The sequence below is a fragment of the Hippopotamus amphibius genome, chromosome 6 (assembly GCF_030028045.1).
Source record: "Hippopotamus amphibius kiboko isolate mHipAmp2 chromosome 6, mHipAmp2.hap2, whole genome shotgun sequence".
In the NCBI taxonomy this organism is placed as follows: Eukaryota; Metazoa; Chordata; class Mammalia; order Artiodactyla; family Hippopotamidae; genus Hippopotamus; species Hippopotamus amphibius.
In genome coordinates this window covers 118,439,320-118,459,920 of record NC_080191.1, presented here as the reverse complement: position 1 = coordinate 118,459,920, position 20,601 = coordinate 118,439,320, and the positions used below count along the sequence as shown (strand labels likewise).

The following is a 20,601-nucleotide window of genomic DNA, read 5'->3' as shown; positions in this document are numbered from 1 at the left end:
CTTCCCTGGTGGCACAGTAGTTAGGACTCTGCGCTCCCAATGCAGGGGCCCGGGTTCAATACCTGGTCAGGGAACTAGATCCCACATGCATACAACAACTAAGAGTTCACATGCCGCAACTAAGGAGCCCACGTGCCACAACTAAGACCTGGTGCAACCAAAGAAATAAAATAAATATATTTTTTTAAATATACAAAATAAATTCACAGTTAAGAATACCAATATATATCAAGGAGTAACCTCCCCCCTCCTTTTTTTCTGGCCGCACCTCAGTATGTGGGATCCTGGTTCCCTGACAAGGGATCAAACCCTTGCCCTCTACAGTGGAAGAGCAGAGTCTTAACCATTTGACTGCCAGGGAAGTCCCAAGGAGTAATCAATTTTAGTGTTCTCATTCCTATACAAAGAACCCAGAAAGAAAAGGTAGACAGAATATAAATATTTTTATAATACCCAACACTTGTTTAGTATGTCACAGTTTACAAAGCATTTTCATATCTATTTTCTCATTTAATTCATGTGTTCTTTAGAAATTAAAATACTATCATTCTCAATGGGGAATTCTGACCCCCAAGAAATGAATAAACTAGTCATTGCCAATCAAAATTTAATATGTCGATAATTCCACAAACTACTAGGAACTTCAAGATAAAATTGTTCATAATGTTGATCATTCACCATTGTCAGAGAAAATCTTGGTTTGGGGGAGAGATGAATGGAACACAACCAAAAAATACAATGTTTGAGTTCCATAAAGCTTCAGTTTAATACCTATTTTATGCTGAAATTCAACATGTGAATATCTTTAATTTACTAGGTGCTGGTAATAGAGGGAAGATAGAGTCCCTTACCCTCAAGGCATTCACAGCAATAGAAAGGAAACAGGTAAGTAAGTTACAGTTGTTACCTCTAACAAAGAATAAGTGTAACCATAAAAGTGAACACAAGATAAAAAGAAAGTTGAAGATACAATCTACTGAAGTACTGAAGTTAGGGGTGGAATGGGAGGTGGTATCTAAGCAGCAAGGATGATTAATTTGAAAGACTAGTATTATTTTGCTAGGTGAAATGGGGAGAAAAAAAGATAAGGATGCTAGGTAAAGGGCACAGCATGTGCAAAAGAGTTCTGAAGCAATGTGCTGTGCTTGCGAAACACAATTTAATATTATAGTGATATAGTATACACTTGGGAATACAAAACAAAGCTAAAATTGTACTCTTTAGTTCAGTCAACAAATATTTAAAAAGCTATGCAGGCACTGTTCCCAGCAATGAACAAAAAAAAGCCCACCTTTGCAGAGCTTACATTTTAGCAAGGGGAGAAAGATAAAAAGCAATAAACATAATAAATAAATGAGACAGAATATTAGAGGGCTATACATGCTATGCGGGGAAATGTTTAATAGCACATTTTATTTCATCTCCTTATACCATACACTGCACAAGCTGTGGAGAGGGAGAAGTGCAGGAGAGAAAGAGGGGAAGTATATACTAATACACACACCACCCAGAGAACCCCATACTCTCAGCATCTCAGCTACTGCCTAAGATACATTCTGTAAATCTATGAAAGTGATTTTGGGTTGTCAAAATGACAACAGGTGCTACTGATATCTAGTGGGCAAGGACTAAGGATGCCAGATGTCTTGCAATGAGTGGGACAATGGCCCACATCTGAAAAGACTTTCCACTATGCAGTCATGTAAGAAAATAAACTTTATTTTAATTACCTGAGGCTAGAATCTAACTCCATTTTATACATAAACACAAAATGTGTTTCACATCATTTTACTATACCATTTTCCAAGAATGCAATTACCACATGAATATAGAAAAGGTTGTACTTTGTCTTGTTAGGAACTTTATCAAAAGTTGTTCATTTCAGAAAGTCACATCAAAAACAATACCACATTGTATTTAAGTAACATCACATCAAACCTGTATCAGTTTGTCTTACAGCAGTCATATTTACAGCTAAACTACCCTTATTTGCAAATATATCACTACTTTATTACTTCTTTCTAGAACCTGAATATTTACTCATTTAAATGATATAAATTAGTTTGCTCCTCTTTCTCCCCTAACACAGCTGAGGCAATCAGCCAACCTTTAAAAATTTACAGCTGAGAACAATTATGTATGAATTTCACTTCAGGAAAGCCAAGGAGGTGCTTCAAAATATGTTTTAAGAAGGGAGTGTGGTGTCTGGTAGAGTTGAGAACAACTAACTGAAAGGGCTCTTAAGGTTCCAGTCAATTGGGAGCTCCAGAACCTCTTCTCCATCCCAAACAATCTGAAACCAAGATCTGATTTTCTGATACCTCCAAAACTCTCAGTCCAAACAAACACTTCCTACTGCACTCTGACAATTTTCTGAAATGTCAAATAACTGTACTGCTACAGGTTCACAACTATTCATTTTAAAGTTCAGCAACTAGAGAATTTTTTCCTAATTTTGAGGGGAAAAAATCTACCTCCCTCTGATACAACACAAAAGAGGATAATATCAACAAAGACTGACCTTTTCCTTGCAGATGGCTATCATGCCCTCCCTATGTATTACAAAATTCCTACTTGCCTCCAAAAGGAAGAAAAATTAGAAAACACCTAAGTAAATCCAAAATTTTGTGGATATTCTGGTTTTTCTTTTCTTTTACTTTTTTGTATTCTAGTATACTTCTGGTCCCATTAGGGCTCAATCAGATTCTCATTCAATTTTTTCGGACCCATCACAAAGTATTTTTTTAAACTATTTTTCTCTTTGTTTGTTTTTTTATCATGGGGTTGATTCTTTGGTGATTCTAGAAGTTTGCAGCATCATTCCTCCCAAAATTCACCAAAGCTCTGCTTTTCTGCAGTCTCCAGCACCTTTGGGAAGTTTATAAAATGGCACTTCAGTTTGGCTGGGCCCCATCAATGCAGAATGTAACATACTTCTGACAACCGAAATTTCTAGAATATGATCTGTTCCAACCTCATAAACACAATCATGAAAATACTTAAATATATAATTTTAAACTTAATCTATTTGGATAAGAGGCAGCCCTGACCTCTCAATAAGTAAGACTGAAAATCAGATTTTACATGTTAAGAGAACTTATTTTAAAATAAATAGCAAATAAATCAATACTCATAAAGTTTGAAAATAAAATTTTAAAATGTAAGGCTGTGCACACAAATTTTTTCTTGACGTGTTTGGAAATCTGACTATAACACTTTATAGATAATAGTATATGACAGTGGACGGGTCAATCTCTCTGGTTCTCAGTTTTCTCCAATAAAAAAGTGACAAGGACAAATTAAAGATTATCTGCAGGCTTCTTTCAGGCAAAGATTCCATAATTTTACTCACACAAAGTGTGGTTTTTTTCTTCATAAAAGGAAAACCAAAGCACAGTTAAATTAAAAGGAACATGAAGAGTAGCCTCCACTTTTTCTGTAGTGAGTTTTTAATGTAATAAAATAGTATTATAGCCCTTGTATATAGTATCAACATCTTATAAACATGCTTAGGTGGTCTCAAGAACTGTAAGCAATTTAGCATTCATGCTTCTTTCTAATCAGGTACTGCAATGTTTATCCTTTTAAAGTATGGTACAAATCACAAAGAGCTGTTTGCGTCTAGCTGATTTTTAAGGTTCCTTCTCACTATTAAATTCTATTCATTTACTTTTCAATGTAGACAAGAATGTCTGAAGACTGAGGGCCAAGAAGAGATCCCTCTGGATAGAATAAATGAACCATGTAAGAATTTATAGTGCAAAACAGCAGAATCTGGAAGTCCAAGGGAGCAAGAACCTTCTCTGGGATACTGGAGTGACAAGGGTTCTGAGGAGTTTCATAAAGATTGAGATATTCTCTAGGTTGGCGAAGGTTCATTTAGATGCCTTCCAAAATGTAAGACAGGCCAGGAAATCCACTAGGATGCATTCAGATGCCTACTTCTCAATCCTGACATAACAGAGTGAGGCTATTCAGACATGCGTGTGATGTTGTCCTTGACTGTAAGAATAGTTTAAATTATTCTTAAAGATTGCAATCATGTAATGACTTAAAGATCCAGGGTACCATCTTTCATGGTATACCTCAGAGGTGGTATAGTCCAGACAGGCTAGCTGCCTCCTGATTTTTTTTTTTTTTTTTTGATTTTTTTTTTTTTTTTAAAGGCTTTATTTGATTCAGAGTCTTAGAAGCAGTAAACACCCTTGCCTCAGAGCTATCCATGGTGCTTGACTCATACTCTGGCTGTCACTTCCAGCAACTGGGGCATTAGCTTTCTGATCATAGTACCACTCAGGATCTACCTGACCCATCATCCACATTGTGGCCTGTGACTATTATGCCAATATCACGGGCCACTTGTAATTTCTGTCTATTCCACTTTGCCTATGCCCAGATCCACAAGTGCTTTACTTTGTCCTAGCTTAGATCTCTCATCTAGCTCTGCTTCCCAGGTCTGCTATACCATCTGCTACACAAATCCCTTTCTGTAGATACAGTACACCTTGGGGAAGATCACTGGCATAACCTGGGCAAAAGATTACAGTTCTTCGGAGCCAAGTCCCCCACACGTGATACCTTACGTGAGTTTTAAAACCGTGTTACAATTTTTACCATTCCAAAATGACTTTAAATGAGTTTTAAATTTTGCTCTATGCAACAGAGATCGAACCCTGTTATTCGTTGGGAGGTCATCATTGTTTTACTGCCTCCACTTTTTGTTTCAAATTTCAGAACTGTTTTTCTATGTAAATATTGAAAACTTATGATTTGTGCAATAACTCAGATTTTTTTATTTAAAAAATTTTTGCTCTATGTTTTTGTGACTGACTTTGGAATAAATAGGAACTGTTAACTCAAGATTTATGTGTGGGTTTCAGGAAACCACGAGCCCCTTGAAATTATGTGATTCTTTAGGCAGGTGCACGTTTTTCTGGGGAAGATGGTGTTGAGTCTCTTACCCTTAAAAGGTTAAGAACCACTGATCAACCTGCTGATGACTCCCAATAATAATCGTCTCCCCAGGTTTAAGCACTAGACCTTTATATCTGTGGTTTAATAAATATATTTGGCCTTTCAGTTCCTGACACAGAGGTCCTGAAACGCTTGAAATTTCCTAGTGACATGAGTGTCTTTACTTATTCATAAGGAGAACCTTTCAAGAGTTTTGCTAATGAATGATTAGGCTGGGGCCCCTAGATAGCCTCAAGATGGGACTGGTTACCAAAAAGACCAAGTGATTAGAGGACTGGAACTTTCAGTCCCATCCACCAACCTCTGGGAAGTGAAAGAGCAGGAGGCTGGAGATAAAGCTCTATAAAAACTCCTAAATAAAATGTGGTAACAAAATAATGAAGAGTAGCACCTATGCATCAAAACCAGTCAAAGCCTGTGGGCAGCAACAGAGACCCAATGCATCTAATAAATAGATAAATAAATTTATTTATTAAAAAATAAAATAAAATAAAATGTGTTAAGTTTCCAGGTAGGCAAATGGAACCACCTGCCAGGAGGGTGATGCATCCCAGTTCCACAGGAACAGAAGTTACTGCACTTGAGATCTTTCTGGATCTTGCCCTATGTACCCCCTTCACCTGGCTGTTCATCTGTATCCTTTATAATAAACTGAGTAAATGTTTTGCTGAGCTTTGTGAACCATTCTAACAAATGATTGAATCTGAGGAGGGAATAGTGGGAACCACTGATTTATAACTGGTCAGTCAGAGGAAAGGAGAATTTGCAACTGCTGTCTGAAGTGGGGGCAGTCTTGCAGGACTTAACCTGTGGAATCTGATACTATCTCCAAGTAAACAGTGTCAGAATTGAGTTACATTGTAGGACACCCAGCTGGTATCCACAGAGAGTTGGAGAATTGCTTGGTGGTGTGTAAAACATTCCAGAATATCCGGCTGCCTCCTGGACACCTCTAAATGAATTTCCAGAAAACACTTCAAACTCAGCATGTCCAAAATGAAATTCATTTTTCTTCCTTACTCCTCTACCATGTTCAGCTTCTAATCCTCACCATCTCAGTAAAGGATACCACCCTAGATGTAAAGCTAAAAATCTTATGAATCATGGTTGATCATCATTACGACTCTTTCCTTTTCCTCATTCCCCTTATCCAATTGGTCACATCTTACAACTTTTTGAAAGCCTAATAAATTCTTAAAACACTCCTGAAACAAAAGAATCATGTGTTTTCTAATCATTTTGCAGGTGGTAAAGACCTCCAAATATTAATAGATTCTATAGGCTGGAAACTCTTCCCACTGGACCATAACTTTTCATTTTTAATAGAAAGCATAACACTGCCTTATCATTCCCCTTCCCCCAATAACTGTTTTATGAATATGCCAGAGAATGTAGCTAACTCTTTATTCTTCTGAGTTTATGAAATGAGATCAAAACAGTTTTCTTTTGTTAAAGTGACAAGTGGGGGCTGTTTCTACAAAACAGCTCTTATTTGGAATATTTATCATTCCTATCAAAACAGTCCTAAGGATCCCAGCACCACAGCTCAGTGAGGGTAGCTGTTCTCCAATTTCCAGAAGATAATAGAAATCTTCCTTTGTCAATAATTCCATGTCTTTCCCTAGAAGCCAACATGACAGATGACACTGCAAAACAATTGCCAAATCAGAAATCAAAAAGATACAAGTCAAAATAACTGAAATTCCTGGCTCCTGGCACTACTTTAAAATTCTTGATGAGAATGGGAGGAGATAAGAAGGCTAGATCTCCAAGTGAAACTGAAGACCTTACCCAATTCTTGGTAAAGCTTAAAAGACCTGTTGAGCATTCGTTGTCTGAATTCAGGTGGCAATCTTTCCTTGAAAAGATAGCGAGATGTCCAGAAACATACAGTGAGCATCTCCCATTCTTCACACATTGCCATTAAAGATTAGGAAGTTCATACTCATTTTCTTTTGGGACAACCTCCTGACATACCCTGTGCTTATTGGTGTTTTGTAGAGTCAACAAACGGAAAATTTTAAAATGTGCTTACAAGATTTTACTATGCATTTACTACTAAAAACCAAGAAAGGCCAAATTCATACTTATAGGATAATTGAGCTTAACTTCACAGAAAAAAAATTTTTAACTCTTGTCAGTTGTCTGTGTAAGAGAGCAAATCACTATGCACCTTAAGACCAACAAATGCTTATAATCATCAAGAACAGAACAAAATCAAGAAATATCCAGACTTGGAATACCCTATATACAGTTCGAACAGCTTCTCATCAAACAGGCATAATGGCACTGGGAAAAGAATGTAACCAAGGCCTTAGCTGTCTATGCCAGCTTACAGTATGATTCAAAGGCATTTTATTTTGTCTCTCTCAAATTATTACAAAGTGACCAAAGTAAAGTGTAATCATCCTCTTAACATGGTCTTTCAAACAGCATAAGTTTTCATTTTGATCAAGTCCAATTACCAATTTTTTTAAAACTAGGTCATGCTTTTGGTGTTATATCTAAGAATTCTTTACCAAGCCCAAGGTTCTGCAAATTTTCTGTTTATTCTAAAAGTTTTATTTTATATTTTACAATTAAATCTACAATCCATTTTGAATTAATTTTTGTACAAGGTGTGAAACTGAGATCAAAGTTCATTTTTTAACCTATGTTCAAGAGGATGAAAAAATAAGCTACAGACTGGGAGAAAATATTTGCAAAGCACCTATCTGACCAATGACTCATATCTAGAATATATAAAGAGCTTTCAAAACTCAACAGTCAAAAAACAAACAGTCCAATTAGAAAGTGGGCAAAAGGACATGAAAAAATATTCTACTAAAATATTTTATTCATATTTCACTAAACTATCTTATTCATATTTCAATCAAATATGGATGGCAAGCAAGTAATGAAAATATTTTTGACATTACTAATCATTACAGAAATGTAAATTAAGACCACGATAAGATATCACTACACATCTATTACAACAGCTAAAATAAAAAATAATGACATACCAAATGCTGATGAGCATGCAAAGAAACTGGATCTCGCACACATTATTGGTGGGAATGTAAAATGGTACAGCCATCCTGGAAAAGTCTGTCAGTTTCTTTAAGAATTAAACATACATTTGCCATACAACCTAGCAACTGCACTACTGGGCATTTATCTCAGAGATACAAAAAGTTATGTCCTCACAACTTGTTTGTTCATAGCAGGTTATAACAGCCAAATACTGGAAACAACCAAAATTTCTAATAGGTGAACAGTTAAGCAAACTATCTTTCGAACACTCATATTATATATCTATATCATGGGATACTACTCAGCAGTAAAAAGGAAGAAACTATTGATACATTTAACTGCTTGGATGAATCTCCAAGGCATTACACTGTGTGACAAAAGCCAGTCTCAAAAAGTCACACACCATATAACTCCATTTATGTAACATTATAGAAAATGACAAAATAATGGAGATGGAGAAGAGATTAGCTGTCACCAGGGGTTAGAGATGGGGGTGTGGGGGAGCAGGAAGGTGTGACTATAAAGAAGTAGCATGAGGGAGATCTTGACTGTGGTATTACAGAACTATATATTCATAACAATATCAGTTTTGTGGTTTTGATATTGTACTACAGTTATATAAAAAGTAACCAAAAGGGGGAACTGGGTGCAGTATACACAGTGATCTCTCTGTACTATCTTTGCAACTTCCTGTGAATCTGTAATTATCTCAAAATAAAAAGTTTTAAAAAATGCAATCAATACCCAAAAGTTTGTGAAACATGGGAAATTTTATAAATTTTTGGAAAACAGTGATGTTGTAATGCTAAATGCAAACCAAAGAGGAATAAATGTGATCACGTGTAGCCTAAAAGATACCTGAAGATTCTGTCCAACTCCTCTAAATACATAGTTCAGTCAAATATTTATTGAGAAAGACATAGTGCTATAAAGACTAGCTGGATTAAGAAGACAAGGTCAAGCACTTACCTCTGAATTAATTTACTCTCTAAGAAGATAAAACAGAATAATTATTAAAAGCCTCAAGGCCTCTGCAAAAGCAGTTCCCTTTGCCTGGAATGCTCTTCTATTTTTCTAGTTAGTTCTTGTCCTTGAACTCTTAGCTCATTGTCCCTTCTTCAGGGAAACCTTCCCTAGCTCTCTTCATTGCCATCCATATTAGAACACATTCCCATATTACATGCTCGTACAGAACCCTGTTTTTCATTCATAACACTAACCACCATTCACAAAGAACTGTGTGACATTTTGATATCTATTTCCCCCATTAGGATAATCTCCAAGAAGGCAGAGACAGTCTATGTAGCTCACTACTGTATTCCCAAACCCAACACCATGCCTGACAAATGACAGAAGCTCAAAATATGTTACATGAATAAACCGATACAAAGCTATAATTCATATGTGCAAATGAGCAGGGAGACAACAAGAGTTCCTGGGGTTTGTAAGAACCCAAGATCACTTCAACTTGAGAAAGCCAGTTTATATGGGATAGGAGGTTCATGCAGAGGATAAAGAATCTTATATCCAAAGCTGAATATGAACATCTGCCTTTCAGCAACAGGAACCCACTGAAAAATTGAAACAGGGAAGTGGTGTGTCCAATGTGTTGTACAGGAAAATTAATGTGGAGAACCGACTTCAACTAAAAGGATAAGACACCAGAGGCAGTAAAAATAACTGCAAGGAACTGTGGTAATGCAGGCACAAAATGATAAGTTCCTGAATGAGAGGGTGGTCACGGGAACAGACAGATGTGAGAAACAATGAGAATGAAGAGCCAACTGAACTTAAGGACTGATTAGCTAAGGGGCATGAAAAGGGGGAAGCGTCAGAGATGACTCAAGTGGTTTAACAGTGGGTGATCCATGAAAGATAGTACCATTAACAGAAATGGGAAGTCAGGACTAAGGTCTCTTAGGAGAAGGAATGTGCTTTGTTGGAAGTGATGGGTAACATCCACACAATTGAAGACATGAGACTAGATGGAGAATAGTCAAGGCTGACAATGTAGATGTGTGAGTTGATTATAGTTAAGGTTATAAAAATGAATGAGATCTCTCAGAGAGGAGAATGTATAAAGGGCCCTGAATGGAAATTCTTTAAAACCATTTGCTCTACCCCGGTATGAACTCCAAGCTATGGAGTCATTCAGACGGTGAGTTCCCTGAGGAAACAGCCGAGCTCACCCTGCATTCCCTACAGTATACATTACAGGGTGTTGTACACAACTGGTGCAAAATAAGTAGCCTATTAAAGGAATTATTTTCGAGATAATTTCTGATTATTAATTCCTGTTCCACTTGCACTTTATCCAAAGGTCTGATTTCCCAAGGCTCCAGAAGTGAAGAATTGGAAGACCAGACTTTGGGACTGTGAAAACCTAAAAAAAAAAAAGGCCCCCAATGAGACTAGGGCTAAAGCAAATGCCCACTAGAAGTAGGGAATACTCTTCAAGAAATTTTTGAATAAAGTTAAATACGAAATATTACTCACTGAGGGAGTGAAAAAAAACTCCAAAATTTCAATTGTACACTATATGAGTTGGCAATGTACAAAAAGTAAAGAAGCTTCAAATGAAATAAAGGATAAATGAGATAATTAAAGGGAATTGAGAACAGCTGAGATGCACACTAAAAAAAAAAAACATAAGGGAAAAGTCATTGGCCTGCTCTCCCACAAAATGTTCCTAGGTGTCAGTCAGAGGTGGAGTAACTGAATCTAATTCAATGCTTAGGTGAACAGTATTTCCCCAGTCACAGTTTAAGAAAGAGAAAAGGGACTACTAAAATGGAGGACAAATTTGTGTACAGCTCCCCCCCCCCAATCAAGATGGAATATGCCACAATGCTCTAACGGTAAATTGTAGCAAAATGTCCTAAGTGTTTGCAGACAGGTGAGTGTGTTTGTGGGAGAAGTAAAGGGAAGAGAAAAGAAGCCAACTGGAGTCACAGCCTCAAGGAATCTGACTTGTCATCGACAACCAACCACCCTCTCAACATCAGACTGACTTCCACAACAAGTCTAAAAGATGGTCAACCAGTCTTTGCCTGCTTGTTTCCTCCACCAACAGCAAGCGGACCATTAGTAAACTGACCATTCTGAGTTGGACAGCTCTCATTTGTTGCAAAACCCTTCTAAGTTATCTCCCAGTAACTTTCACCCGGTCTTGGTTCTCTCATGAGCAACATAGTGAAAGGTGAAAAGTCGTGTTTTGGTTTTATTTTTAAACTTAAACAAGCAAACAAACTAGGTATCACTCCCTGACATGCCAATACATTCCCTTCTTTCAACAGTAGGGAAATCTGATCTCTTTTTTTTCAACGTTTGCCTCTCCGTGAAGGGAAAAGGAATGCCAGTCACAGGTTCCTTTAGACTCAGGGCTACGACCTCCACAGCAGAGCAGAGCAAAGAGGCTTAAATAACTACATACACTAGGAGACGTTGCAGCTGATACGAAATCACCGTTGCCAAGAAGCAAGCAACTCTATCCAGCCCATGACTAGGTGCTGGGACGCGACAAAAGCCACACAGACCTGGTCTGACAGCCCCGAGACTGTGCGGGCCAAAGAGCCTCTCTCTCTTTTTGCCAAAGCCGCGGGGGGCTGAGTGGGCGCTCATCCCCAGGCCAGAGGCGAGCCCGGCGCCAGCTCGCTCGGCCCCGGGGAAGCGGCATGGTTAAGGGGAAGGCTCGGCGAAACGCCTGCCAAAGCCCAAACCGCGCTGCCGGGCCATCTGTCCGTATGCCCAGCCACCCGGCCCGCCGGACGCCGTGCTGAGAACCTGCACCGGTGAGCGCTCCCGCAGTTGGACACGTCCCGGGCTCGGCCGGGGTCCCGTCTATCCCGCCCTCCCACCCTGTCCCACTCCCCGGCCCAGAGCTGAGCCGGAGGCCACCCCAAGGGGTGGTGCCCGGGAGGCACGCCGCGTTGGTGGTGAACTCTGCGGGCTGGGCCCGAGCTCCCGCGCGGGCGAGCGAGCGAGCGGCTGCGGCGGATCACTCACCGAGAGGACGCTCATGCGGATTGGGGTCTCCAACAGGCACGCCATCTTGAGCCTTCCCACCCGGCTGCAGCCGGAGCCGGCGCGGGGGCCGGCACTTTCGACAGCCGACTATCGGGCCAACCACAGGTACCTCTGCAGAAAGTCAGGCAGGTAGATAAGAACAGGACACGCTCTAGACACCGCTGAAGTACAGCCAGGGCCCGCAGAGAGGAGAGCAAAGGGAAACCGCGCCAGCGGCCTCCTGACGAATCGTCCTCTCAGAAACGGCAGCTACTCTCGACCAGCGTTAGAGGTGGGAGCGGGCAGCAGTTTCCGCATGCGCAAAGCTGATCTGCCGGCCCCACCTGCGGCTCGCGGTGGGCGGAGCCTCAGGGGCGGAGTCTCGCTGCAAGCTTTACGGATTGATTCGTTGCAATTTCTTGAGCTCCCGTACTCATTATTCCGAAAAACTGGTGCTTGGAGCCACCTGCATAATTGAAGTTCACTTTCACATTCATTATCTCACTCCTTCTTCGCACCAAACTCCTAGCGTCGTTATTATCTCCATTTTACAGATGTAGAAACTGTGATCTCAGAACCAGTAAGCGTGTTTCATGATCCATTGCTGACCTGTTGCAGCTTTATCTGTCCGACCCTTTTATTCTAGTGTTAAGAATAGATACTCAAGAGCCAGAACGCCTGAGTTTAACCCTTGCTACTTCACAGAGCTGCATTTCCTCGGCGAGTTACTTAAAACTCCTATGCTTCAGTTTCCTCTTGTGTAAAATAAAGGGTTAGGGGGATGGAAAATGTAAAGCTCTTAGAACATGCCTGGAACGTAGGAAACATTGTATATGTGTTAGCATTTCTCCAGCCTCTGAGTCAAGTAGAAAAAAACGGGGGCATATATCTGAATAATCCACACTAAAACGCGCTGATAATTGAAGCCAGATAAAGGTATGCTTCTAATTCTATTTTCTCTTTTTAATCTTTTTTTCTTTTTAATTTTTTTTGGCCATGCCCCACCGCTTGTGGGATCTTAGTTCCCCAACCAGGGATCAAACCCGGACCCTCTGCAGTGAAAGTACAGAGTCCTAACCACTGGACCACCAGGGAATTCCCTAATTCTATTTTCTGATTGATGAATTCAGCGCTCCCACTCCATTTGTGTGGTTGTGTGTGAACAAAACTGCCCTAGACTTGGCTGAACAGGTTTCAACTTCATGCTTCTCCCAGTCAGCAAGGTTTTCACAGGATGACTGCAATGAACCTGTTATATTACTTCTCTTTCTCCCATTGCTATAGCCACTCCCTAGTGCAGGCTGGTATTACCTCTCCCCTAGACTAGAGCAATAATCTTCCAACTAATGTTGTAGCTCTAGCCTCTCTTTCACTTTGCTCCTTGCTGCTTTCCTATCTGCCCCCTGAAGAAGGAAGGTTTCTAAATTTATTGTAGTACTAATTATCCTTGCTTATGAGGCTGTGTTCCCTAACAAACTGTTGACTCTCTGGAAAGCAGGAATTTCATTTTAGATTTTCTTTCTGTTGCAACTCTATTTTTCATTCATCAGTACTCTGCATACTACCCACACAATCTTTGCCAAACTGCACCCAGGTATCATTATTCACTCAATATTTTTCTTTACAGCCAATTTCAATTCATTAAATAATTTTAGCCTCATCCTAAACCATAATGCTTTGAAAAATCAAGTGTATTGTATTCCTAACTTTTATTCTAGTACACATTAACATAATAACTACAAAAATGTTTAAATGTCCATCTGTGTATTACCTAGAATCATGTGGTGTACTACATACCACAACAGAGCAGAGCATAACCCTTATACAGAGCGTACAGAGGTACCAACTAAATTTTCAGTTGACATTTGTATGGATATAGAATTGCTGTAGCTGTATTTGATCCACACTTCACGAATTAGCTCAAGCGATACATCCTCCAGGAAGCCCCTCCCCTAAGTATAGCTTAGGTGACCCCTCCCCCATGTCTCAGGCATCATTCTGTTCTTGCCTCTAACAGCATCTTCAACAGTAGACTGTAACTTTGGGGGTAGTGTTCAACTTGTCCGTCTCCCTATTATACACTTCAGAGCCGGCACTAGGAATTTTATCTTCCAGGTCTTTTATCTCACTGCCTAGCATAGACTAGTCTCTTAGTAAATGTTTGTTGAATGAATTTTTGGCTTAGTTTGAGCACCCCCAAAAGCAGATCCTGGGACAATGATTTGGGTGCAGGTAGTTTATTTGGAAAGTGTTTCCATGGAACAAAATTGATGGATCTGCAAGAGTGAGAAAGGAAAGAAGAAAAAGTCAATATGAGTCCATTGTTGAAGTCACTGCTTATTCCTTCAGGACCCTGAAAAACATACAGCATGCTCCACCCCCTGCATATCCATCTTGAGGTTGGAGCATTAATCCACCACTTTCATCCTGTACTGGTTGAGTTTCCCTGTGGCTTTTAATTCCCTGCCCTTCAGGATTGTACTTGTGCACAGAACAGAGAGGGCTTCCTTAACCTGATGCAGAAAAGCAGAATCTGCAGGCTTGCTTTTGGGGTAGGATACAGGCGGCATGCATCTGAACTTGCAGCAGAACCATCATTACAGCTGTGGCTGAAAACAGTGAGGAGGGGCTAGGGAACATGACTCAAAGCTTCCAGGCTTTTCTGTTTTATTTCCAGAAAACTGACATGACCATTTGACACGAAGGGAGCATTGATTAGCAAAGCCCTAAGCTTGGGGATCAGGAATCCCATTTCCAGTTCAAATTTTGCTACTAAATAATCTTAGGTACATCCCTCAAACCTAAATAATGAATAGAAATTGAGAGTAATGAAACAATTTTGATTCAGCCTCCATGTAACTGCAACAACAAAACAGTTAACTTTGGCACAGTGGTGGAGAGCAGGAATAGCCACATGGACTCCCCTGCAAACAGGAACGAAATTTCTCCCCATCCTCCCCTATCTCAGAGCGATATTAATTTCTGAAAAAATAATGACAACAAGGTGTGAGTTTAACAAATAAAAAGTAGAAATACACAATTGAAAGTAAGTAGCAAGAAAGAGATCTGAAAAGTATAAATATCTAAATAGAACTGCCAGGGTAGAGAAATAAAGCCATATTTTTGAAAGTAGAAACATACCTATGCAAAAAAAAAAAAAAAAAAAAAAGGAAAGCTTAAAATTTAGAAAGATTCAAAACAAAAACTGAATGGTCCCAAAAGGGATTTAGAAGTCCCTTTAAACGATTTGAAAATAGAAGAGGTTCTTTAAGTAAATTAAAAAGAGAAAATGGGCTAGCGCTGGTGCAGAGGAGATATAGTTCAGTTCACAGACACTAACTGTGGGTTTACTGGTGCACACATTGTACTAGGGGTTCAAAGTGAAATAAAGATGTGGTTCCTGCCTTCAAGCAGACAGGAAAAACGTGAGACTCTGAGAGGTTCAATAATTTGCTCTCTCATACATCGTTCTCTGGCACCTGATAGGACTCTCCCATTTGGGATTACTGAGCACTCAAGCAACTAGCCAACTGAAGAAAATCTACGAGGGCTTTGCAGTGGGAAATAATGCGTCTGTAATTCAGGTGCTTGGAGAGTGTAAAAATGTATACAGATACAGCAGAATTAGTAAGATGTTGAAAAGATATTAGAAACTACAGTAAAAAAAAGAAAATGCTCTTTTTATAACTGAATAACTGCTATGGTTGAATTCCAACTTACAAATATAGAAGAAATGATGGAATTTGAAAGCCACCCCTTGACAACCATATGAGTTGTACTTGTTTGAGGCAAGAATCAACAATGGATGCTAAAACTAATTGGTGGAAATATGATGAGAAACAGAACCTCCCCACAAGTTACTAATGATAGTAGAGAAACTTGGTAGACACCACTTTATTCAAGTGATTATAATTAATTTCGCCACTCATGGGATAAATACACACCATGATATGATGCACTGAAAAAGACACAACATCAGTTCTGTGGTATTCCTGCCAAAAATGCATGGGTGTAATCATGAGGGAACATCAGACAAACCTTGAGGAACATACAATAAAATAACACATCTACATCTCCTAAAACTGGCGTGAAAGACAAAGAAAAGCTGAGGAATTGCTATGGATTAAAGGAAACTAAAGTGACATGACACTAAATGCAACTTGTGACCTAGGATTGAATCCTAGACAAAAAATAAAAAATAAAAAAATAAAAAAAATTCCCCTCTAGCTACATAGGACATTAAAGGGAAAGCTGGAAAAATGTGAACAAACTCTGTAGATGAGGTATCATTGTTAATGTACTGATTTTGATAATTGCACTGTTGTTATAAAGAGAATACTCTTGTTCTTAGGAAACACATAGTGAAGAATTTAAGTGTAAAAAACTGAGTCACTGGATTAAGCAATGGTTTTTCTTTAATAACGAGAAAGGGACTAATTTAGAGACAAAGAAGAGGACCAAAAATCCTGGAAATTAATTCATTCAATAAAATATATTTACTAGGTACCTGCTATGAGCCGGGCACTGTGGTGGGAAGAAGGTGTAATACAATTAGCAAGAGAGATACATTCCCTGTTATTACAGAGCTTTCAAAAAAAAGGGAAGAGAGACAAGAGAACAAGTCATTAGAATGTAGGATGATATGTGAAAGGGTGTGGGGCTAAGGGAGCATCTATGAGGGAACCTCATCAGGACTAATATCATAGGAAGTCCTGGTGGTGGTGGCACCTAAGCTCTGACCTTACGTGTCAATAGGAACAGACCAGGCAAAGCTCTGTGTGTTGCTCCTTCTCTGCATTTAGCTGTGGAAACACTGGCAGAACTTCCAAAATCAATGCTAGGACAAGAGCTCCAATTACGTATAGGAAAAGAGACACTATAAAATCAGCAGGTCTTCAGATGGCTTGCCATCTTTTGGGTTACCTGGGTACTAAAAGACACTCCCAATCCCACTGCAAGCAATGACGACCACATTAGGCAGATGAGTTTGAAAATGGAGATGTGAAGGTAACAAGTTATGCAAAGTAAATCCAATCTTCACCATTTACAATACAGGAATGGAATCTGGACATCATCAAACCTATAAACAAGAGATATTGCTTGCTTTTAAAAAAAATCTGATGAAATCAGAAAGTCCAGTGGAATGGGTCTGACAAGTTTAAGATTCAGAGCCTAGAGACGCCACAGAACTCTTTTATCTCTCTGTGATGTTTGCAGCTCCTTAGTTTTACCACCAGACTTGCTCACTCTTTAGTTTTCCTGTAATTAGAGTGTACTGCCATCAGGTGGCAGTAGGTGCCATAATCACCTAGTTCAATTATAAGATACAGATAGCAGGGATGGATGTTTTATCTTGATGTTTGTAACATTTTATTTATAAACTGACTTGAAAACTCATTGCCCAGATATCACCACAGCTCACTCCCTTATTTCATGAAGGTTTCTGCTCAATACATCATCCTATCAACATGGTCTTCCAGAACCACCCTATATTCATTAAGTATTCTACCTCAACCACAGCATTTCCTATCCCCTCACTCTGTTTTGTTTTAAATAATCCATCTTTTAAACATAGTTCTTCCTTCCTATGTTATTTATTTTTATTCAATTCTTATTTGGCTGGATTTCATTGTCAAGTCATATTTTTTCAAGAAGGGCTCCTGGGTATTGTCTCATGTTTGCAAAAAGAATCATATTCATTGTTCACTCCCTGGTTGAAAACATCTTGCTTGTTGCCTGTTATTTGAATGACATCTTGGCTGGTACAACATACAGGAAAAGAGAACCCATTTTTTGGTATTTTAAGCAAAAATATTACAAAATTATTGGAAAGACTAAAGGGCAAACAGGAGGGAATATTTCACTTGAGCTCAGGAACTGCGAGAAGTTCACCATCACTGAATGAACTTGGGGTACTGAGCAGCCACCACCATTGCCAGAGCCAGAAGAGAAAAGAAACAGCTTTTATTCTTCTTCTACCTTCCAACCTTAAACAAGTGTTTCTCATTTGCAAAACCCAATCCAGACCTCAGCTGGCAAGGGGGTCTAAGAAATGTAGTTCCTTAACTTCTAGCCCCTGCAATAAATGGATGGGCAGATATATATGTTCCTAAATATTTCAGTGTGTGTTTCCTAAAAACAAGGAATTCCCTTATGTAACCACAGTAAAATGATCAAGATCAGAAAATTAACATTGATACAATACTATCCAATTTACAGATCTTATTCAGATTTTGCAATTATCCTAATAATATATTTTATAGCAACATATTGCATTCGGTTACCATAAATCTCCAGCATCCTTTAGTTTTTAATCTTTCTCAGTCTGTCCTTGTATTTCACGATCACCATATTTTTTTAGAAAGACAGGCCAGTTATTTAAAAAAATTTTTTTTGTCAATTTCAATTTGTCTCCTATTTTCAAGTTTAGATTCAGGTTATGAATTTTTGGCAGGAATATCACAGAAGTGACATATGTCATATTAGGGGGCACATGATGTAGATTTGTCTGTTCCTAGTGAGATTAACCTTGATCACTCTGTTAAGTGGTGTCTGCTAGGTTTCTCTAGTGTAAAATCCCTAATATTCTCTTTTTTAAAATAACTGTCTTTTGAAAAGATACTTTGAGATCATATAAATAGTCTCAAATAATAGATACATTGAAACTATGTAAGTATCCTATTACTCTTCAAAGTTTTACCCAGTTGTTTTAGCATTCATTGAAAATTCTTGCTTGTAACAGTGATGATGATGATGATGATGGTGATGATGATGATGGTGATGTTGGTGATGGTAAATAGTGATTCTGAATCCCAACTTTCCTTCTATACTTATCAATCAGCATTCTTGTGTAAATAAGAGCTCTCTTTTATTTATTTATTTACTTATTTATTTATGTCAGGATGGAATAGTGGATTCTTACTTTATTCAAGGACTAAAGTCTGTTACTGTGATTATGCATTTTGACACTGAAATTGTTTCAGATTTGGCCAGTGGAAAAATCTTCACTCAACATTCTTTTGATGTCCCAGATTCTCTGAGCATTTCCTTGTTTTCTGGCACAAGATGATCCAGGTTCATTTTGTATTTTCTCTGCCTTGGAATCAACCAGTTCAACAAGCAGACTTGATTTAGAGGAGAAAGGTCTGTATTATATCTTCTGCTTAATTTTGAATTAACTTTGGTGTCTTTGTTCCTAGAAATTGTTTATTTTATCTAGTGTTTTTTAATGAGCTTTTTTTTAAAAAAAGGCTTTATTATTCTCCAGATTATCTTGATTAGATTATTTTCTTGATTAAATTTGCCAGAAGGGTTTTAATTAACTCCTGCTCAGCTTCACCCCAGATTATGCTCTTTCAACATGTTTCCATAGTTTATATGTGGTTTCTTTTTTCATCTTGCTCAATGTTGAAGGAAAAATAAAACATTAAAACATTAAAAACAGGAAATATTAGATTTCCATCTTTTTCTACCCTCTTGATTGATTTAGATATCATGAAAAGTGTATCTTCCTTGCAAATTTGAAAGAAATCCCCTATAAACCACTCATATATGTCTTTCAATGGATTTATGTCTGACTTTTCCAGTGTCTTATTGTCATTGTTTTGTTTATATCTTCTGCTTAATTTTGAATTAACTTTGGTGTCTTTGTTCCTAGAAATTGTTTATTTTATCTAGTTTTTTTTAATGAGCTTTTTTTTTTTTTAAATGGCTTTACTCAAGGGAGGGTGGGGGGGAGTCAAGGGAGGGAGGGAATACGGGGATATGTGTATAAAAACAGATGATTGAACTTGGTGTACCCCCGAAAAAATAATAAATAAAAAAAAATAATAAATAAATAAAATAAAATGGCTTTATTATTCTCCGGATTATCTTGATTAGATTATTTTCTTGATTAAATTTGCCAGAAGGGTTTTATTTGTTTGCTTGTTTCTGCTCTGGCCACTAATTCTTTTTTTTTTCTATAGAAAGAATGTAATGAACAAAGCAAAATAATAAATTGACTAAATACAAAGAATACCACGATATAAAGATGCACGTTACATGAACTAAATTAAATCATATAGTTAAATAAATAATTTAAATAGAGAAATAAATAGATCAGTAGGACATTTGTAAGCAACTTATGCCTGTAGAGTTGAACATGATGTTGCTTGATATTTCTGAGACCATTTAACAAATTGATTCAACTCAGGGCGTGATGACAGCAGAAATGAGTCTTTGACATGGCAGCACAGGTGGATATCTTGATTAGATTACTTTCTTGATTAAATTTGCCAGAAGAGTTTTATTTGTTTGCTTGTTTCTGCCCTGGCCACTAATTCTTCAATTGTCAGTCTGTTCGTTTTCCTTCCTGGAGGTTTTCGAGACATTCATCTGCTTTCATTGAGCTTGCCGTCTAGTTATGCAAACAACCATTTGGTAGGAAAATGAAGAGTCCCTGGTTCCTTACAAAAATAAAAAAAAAAACCTGATAATTTTAGAAATTCTTCGAGGAGATAATTTCAAAATCCTCAGTGATGTTTTAAGTTTTATTTTAAATCTATTTTGATTTCGGGGTGTTAAAAAAAATCTTGTGTTTAATTTGTAATCACTTTAAGGTAATTA

At 38.1% G+C, this 20,601-nt stretch overlaps 1 protein-coding gene and 1 non-coding gene across 3 annotated transcripts in view; both read right to left on the bottom strand.

Moving 5' to 3' along the window:
- ARMC8 (armadillo repeat containing 8) overlaps positions 1-12,278 on the bottom strand; it is a 106,758-nt gene extending 94,480 nt beyond the window's left edge. For both annotated transcript variants that reach the window (XM_057738330.1, XM_057738331.1), the window contains exon 1: positions 11,995-12,278. In XM_057738330.1, the coding sequence (XP_057594313.1) occupies positions 11,995-12,039 (45 nt within the window). In that variant the 5' untranslated portion in view covers positions 12,040-12,278. The remainder of the gene's footprint in view (positions 1-11,994) is intronic.
- A 738-nt stretch (positions 12,279-13,016) lies between these two features.
- Positions 13,017-13,089, bottom strand: TRNAE-UUC (transfer RNA glutamic acid (anticodon UUC)). Its single transcript has one exon. It is a non-coding gene; the product is annotated as a tRNA-Glu (tRNA).
- Positions 13,090-20,601: the final 7,512 nt, after the last annotated feature.